At 47.7% G+C, this 5,893-nt stretch overlaps 1 protein-coding gene across 1 annotated transcript; it reads left to right on the top strand.

The window, feature by feature from the left end:
- Nucleotides 1–4,190: 4,190 nt before the first annotated feature.
- Nucleotides 4,191–5,369, top strand: LOC120865843 (ribonuclease H1-like). Its single transcript, XM_040243242.1, is given in 2 exon segments — nucleotides 4,191–4,376; nucleotides 4,379–5,369. Coding segments are annotated over 2 exon segments (1,095 nt in total). The 5' UTR covers nucleotides 4,191–4,222; the 3' UTR covers nucleotides 5,320–5,369.
- Nucleotides 5,370–5,893: the final 524 nt, after the last annotated feature.

Genomic DNA, 5,893 nt, shown 5'->3' with positions numbered 1-5,893 from the left:
AGTCAGTCCTGGGATTCGGGTGTGGGATATGGGCACCTATAAAGTGTAAGGGATGACTTCTCTATTTTGTATTCAAAGTATTAGTGGGGTTCTAAAATATATATTTTGGAGAAATTACAATGCATATATAACCCTGGTATCAACTCTAAAAATCTTCTCTGTTTAAATTCTCTCTCAAACATATTCAAAGAGACTATAAATTGTCATAAGACACTCACTGGTTTATTTTAGACCACTCAGAAGCTGAGAAACAAGCCCTGAACTTAAATCCATAGTAATAAAAGTGAAAGTGTTCCTTAAGAATTTCTGCATTTAGAATTGAAAGGAAAACAAACCACCCAACTTGAATGTACTCTGTGGTGGTGAATTCTCTGTCACCTTGACTGGCCTCAAGGATGCCCAGATGCTGGTAAAACATTACTTCTGGGCCTACTGTGCTGGCGTGTCTGGAAGAGACCGGCATTTGATTCAGGAGACCCTCACCTATGCGGGTGGTACTATCCCATCCCTTGAAGGCCCAGGTGGAACACAAAGGCGGGGGAACGGCAAATTCTCTCTCTCCTTCAGCTGGGATGCCCAACTTCTCCTGCCTCTGACCTCAGAGCTGCTGGCTTTCACACCTTCAGATTTAGACTGAATTACACCACTGGCCTGTCTCATTCTCCAGCTTTCAGACAAGAGACTGTGGGACTTCTCAGCCCCCACAGCCTCATGAGACAATTCCTCTAATAAATCTCCTCTTATATCTACCTATTTATATGGATGCTATTGACTCTGTTTCTCTGAGGAACCCTGATACACACGCATTGGAAGTTTGCATTACTGTGCTTATCTGTGTTTTGGTTACTCATATAATCCCCACACAAGAGTTTCTCTAAACACTCCAAAAAGATAATAAAGTGTCTTTACTGAATACTTTCTCTGCACATATATTCACTTTTTGTGTGTTTAAATTAGCAATTGCAGCTCCCCAAAGAAGGTTCCATCTAGGAATAAATGGTTAGCTTTTCCAATCAGAAATCACAGAACAAAGTAAATTTAATTTTAAGGAAAAAGAAAACTATTTTATTTCAAGCTCACTGTATTTGACAGCTAACATACACTAATATATAGCATAACTCTATTCTCAGTAATTAATATATCCTAGGGCTGTTTGCTTAAAATTGTCTTTAAAGCATCACTAAGTGAAACATTGTAATAAGTTATAAGAAAAGTCAGCTCCTTTGAAGACGCTAAAACATAATAAAGATTAAGTCCATAGTTCCATATCCTTATAAAACAGGAAGGAAGGGTGCAGGGTACAACCTTTGAAAGAATGACACAGCCTGAGGACCTGACATAAAGTGATGGGAGCCAAACAGATCCACGTTGACTGCCACTAGAACCTGAGCCTCAGCCTTCTCTCCTAACACATCAGCACACTAAATGACACACCCATGGTCGCCAGGAGAGTTCCAAGGCCAAAAAGTGGGCTGTGGCCCAATTCCGGGAAATCCCCACCGCTTCCCCAAAAGAGCTGGACTACTCCTCCACACATCAGCCTAGGAAATGATCGATCCCTATAAAAACTGACCACCTCATACCCTGGGGTCGCTCTCACCTCCTCAGATGGTCCACACTCTGTCTCATAGTGTGTTTCTAAATAAAAATCCACTTCTTACCTATCGCTTTGTCTCTCACTGAATTTTTTCTGCAGTGAGACATCAAGCGCTTGAGCCTCACAAAGTCCTAAGACCAGGTGTGTGATCTCAGTGAAAAGACGATGGGTTCAGGTCTGAATCTGAGGTGCATGGTTTCAGTAATGCAACAGAAATGACCGAAAATGCTGAAATGTTAAGTCTAATTTTTCAAGGTCTTTTTCTCTCCGAGGACACCATGATTAGTCACACGTATAAAAACTTAAGGCAGCATTTTCAGATCCTTCCCTTGAAAACATTTGGTATTGAGGGAGAGGCGAGTCTGCTGTCTCACATACCTGCGGACAGAATGATTCTGGAAATCAGGCTAATTATCGCTTTTGCTGTTTGAGCCTTTATGGAGCATCTGACTGTTCCTCTCAGAGAGATGAGGGAAGCCAGGCAGCTATACTGCTGGTTGCCCCTGTACACAAATAATCTGCAGAAGGACCAAAAAGCTTCATTCTCTTTAACTGCTTTGTTTCACACAAAGACAGCAAAATGACCGAACGATTCTCTGTTTGGTTTTATTTTGGCAAATGTTGTCATTGAAAGTATAGAACCAATCAATGACACCTCTGATGGAAATTTATTTCTGAGGAATGTCCCCGAGGAGTGATTTCTGAGGAATAATATGCAGCCTTCAATTGACTTTATCACAGCTGGATATGGAGTGAAATGCCCAGCTGGAATTTAACCACCCAGAACCAGGCGCCAGATGGCTCATCGGTACCTCAACCCCGCAGCTGGGCCCTGATGTGCACAGCTGGTCTTCACGTTGGAATGACAGCATTTAAATGGTAGCATTATGTAACGCAGAACAATGTGTTTGGGTGGCTCGGGTCTTGGAAATGAGATGGCACAGTTGCTCTTGGAAGTAAACACATGGCCTCAGTGGCCGATTCCCACATTCGTCCTATTTGTGCTGATGGTCTTGGCTGTAGATAAGAGTTACTGCCACCTGGAACCTGCCCAGTGCCATTTGCATCGTGCGTTATCTGCCATCATGACTCTCCTGGGCACACACATGATAGATTTTCTTTCCCATAAAAATAAGTGCAACATAGTTTCCATTTTGAAGCTGGAGACTTTTAAGATTTTGCGATAATTAATAGATATTGCATTCTGCCAAGATGGTGGCATTCAGAAGTACTCGGGAGAAAGCAGCTATTATAGAAATTCTTCGACAGTTTGGGGATGTTATTCTTCATTTCCCAATAGAGTCACAAATACCACCCGATCAAAAAACATAACAAAATTTATACAAAAATTCAGCACTTAAAAAAAAACTATGAAAGGCAACTCTCAAAGAAAATACATTTGGATACATTTCAGGCTCGAATGAAAAATTTGACATACTTCTAACAAGAGATGGATGAACGAATGTACAGGGTTTTGACTAATAAAATATATAGTGGAAAGTTTTCTATTTTCACGCTTTTTACAGAGGTTCCCTATGCTGCTGCTCAGACTTTGATGAATGTGCACATTACCCCCAAGGACTCAAAGAAAACTCACCCTTACTATATGTCCAAAGTCATCATGGATATAAGGGGAAAAACATTATGTTTAGTACTGAGGAGACCTAGATATAGCATCTCGCTGCTACTCTTGGTAACAATGACTTTGGTTGTGTCAATGACCTGCTAAAAACTCCCATCCCTCCACCTGCACAATGGGAGCACAGATGAGCTAACATGCATGGGACTATGTCTGTAAATCACTGTGAAAAATGGAAGGCGGAAGGCGATGTGACCAACGCTGCTGTATCTCCCCAGGGGACTCCACCCTCAGGACGCCTTTCCTGAGCCAGGGTTTTGAGTAAACTGCAAGACAGAATACAGGAGGGACAAACCGAGGTCTGATGAGCACTTTCAGAAAAAACCAAGGTCGAGTCGGAGGACAGCCCTTCACCACCAAGCAGATGGTCTTCACCCCATCTGGAACACAGAGCGCAGGGCAGGGTGACGAGCCCGTCCCTGCAGGGAGCTTCGGCTTCAGACGTCACGGTGAGTCCGCTCAGTGTCATCCTCCCTGACTTATCACACAGAGCCCAGACTGGAAAGGCCAAGGCCTCACTACCAGCCTCAATGGGAGAAGGAGTCGAACGAAACAGGAGAGAGCCTCTCCCTGCCTTTCCGAGCGGACTCCCCTCTTTGAGAAAAGGCGCCACAGTCAGCAGGCGAGTCCTGTGATGACTCGCCGGAGGAAGCACCTCCCTCAAGCCTGGTGAGCGCTCCCGCTGAGGCCACTGCAAGAAACACAGACTCTGCCCTCCTAAGACGCAGAAACCTGTCAGAGCGGGACACTACTGAAATCATCGACAAGCTCACTCCATTCCCAAAACCGAAAATTTACTCTTTGTCCCATGTCTCACCCTGGGTTGTGTCTACTCACGTCCCAAGTTGACACCTGGGCCTCTTACGCCCCGCGTCCTAGCCATCAGGGAGTCTACAGGCCTTTCCTTTAAAACCCAGCTAGAGGGGCTCTGTGATGGCGGCCGTCGGCCGGGAGCTGAGGTTCTTGGCGGTGGCCGGGAGTGAGCGATGGCCCGGCTTCTGGGCGTGGTGCACAGAGTGACTTTGGCCACTGTGGGCTGCAGTAGCCCAAGCTGCCGCAGTCTTGCCATGTTCTATGCCGTGAGGAGGGGCTGCAAGGCCGGGGTCTTCCGGACCTGGGATGAATGCAGAGCGCAGGTGGACTGGTTAAGAAGTTTGCCACAGAGGAGGAAGCCTGGGCCTTTGTCAGCAGGTCTGCAAGCCCCAGTCATTCAGAAGGGCAAAAAACTAAACACATAGAAGAACCACAAGTGAAAGCAAGCAAGCGACTCCGTGAGCCCTTGGATGAGGGTGAAAATGCAGAGCTGTGTGCAAAGCACGTGAAACAGAGCACAGAGCCACCACCTCCAGTTAGCAAAGACACCTTTTCTTACATGGGGGACTCGGTGGTCTACACTGACGGCTGCTGCTCCAGTAACGGGCGCGAGAGGGCTCGCACAGGAATCGGCGTGTACTGGGGGCCAGGCCATCTCTTAAATGTAGGAATTAGACTTCCTGGGCGACAAACAAACCAAAGGGCAGAGATTCATGCAGCCTGCAAGGCCGTCGAGCAAGCTAAGGCTCAGGACATCACTAACCTGGTTCTCTACACGGACAGCATGTTTACCATCAATGGCATCACCACCTGGGTGAAGGGCTGGAAGCAGAATGGCTGGAGGACCAGCGCCGGGAAGGAGGTGACCAACAAGGAGGACTTCGCGGAGCTGGAGCGGTTGGCGCCGGGCATGGACATTCAGTGGATGCATGTTCCTGGCCGTTCGGGATTTAGAGGCAATGAAGAGGCGGACAGACTAGCGAGAGAAGGCGCGAAGCAGCCCGCAGACAGAGCAGTTGGCAGGATGGAGTCAGGACTCAGGTGGACCAGTGCCTCCGCGGGGTTGGAGGAAGGTGCGGCGCCCCCCTACCCAGGACCCATGCTCAGCCGGGGGGACGTGGCCGCACCCGCTGGGCACGAGGCGGGGCGCCTGCCCCTGGCTGTCCCGGCTGTGTGCCCGCCAGATAGCAGCAGTCACCGGCGTCTGAAGACTGCGGTTGTAAATGAACGCTGTAAAAGTGTCTGGTTATTTTTGTTACAGGCACCTTGAAAATTAAAAACTTTTAACATTAAAAAAAAAAAAAAAAAAAACCAGCTAGAATCTCGCCATCTCTCGTCACCGGCCCCAGAAGCCTCCACGGCAGGCAGCCCCTCCCGCCGCCTCACCCTCCTCCCGGGCCCCCACTGCTCCCTAACATGCTGCCTATGCCAGAGGGTTCCAGCAGTTCCATCAGGTAGGAGTCTCTCTGATTCGGTCACCGCTGCATCTATACCACATGAAAATATCCCTGACACGTAATGAGCAACCAATAAACTACTTTTGAAAAGAAGAAAGGTAAGAAGGAGAGGAGAGGGCCAGGAGAGAAGACGGGAGGGCAGGAAGAAGGTGGAGGAGGAAGGGCTAGAGAGAGAGGAGGAAAGGGACGAAGAAAAGCAAAATGGCTCCTGCGCTTTTTAACGCAAAGTCAGCCCACAGGGCAAGATTCCTCCTCCTCAATTTGAGGACAGACTCTGAAGCCTAGGACGCAGCAGTCCTCACGTGAAGAGGGCTGTTGCTGTTTATCACAGCCGCCTCGCTCTCCAGCTCTCTATTCACCCGGGCTATTGACTCTTCATTAAACACA

The sequence above is a fragment of the Oryx dammah genome, unplaced genomic scaffold (genome assembly GCF_014754425.2).
Source record: "Oryx dammah isolate SB20612 unplaced genomic scaffold, SCBI_Odam_1.1 HiC_scaffold_7, whole genome shotgun sequence".
NCBI lineage: Eukaryota > Metazoa > Chordata > Mammalia > Artiodactyla > Bovidae > Oryx > Oryx dammah.
This window is presented reverse-complemented; position numbering and strand designations above follow the sequence as displayed.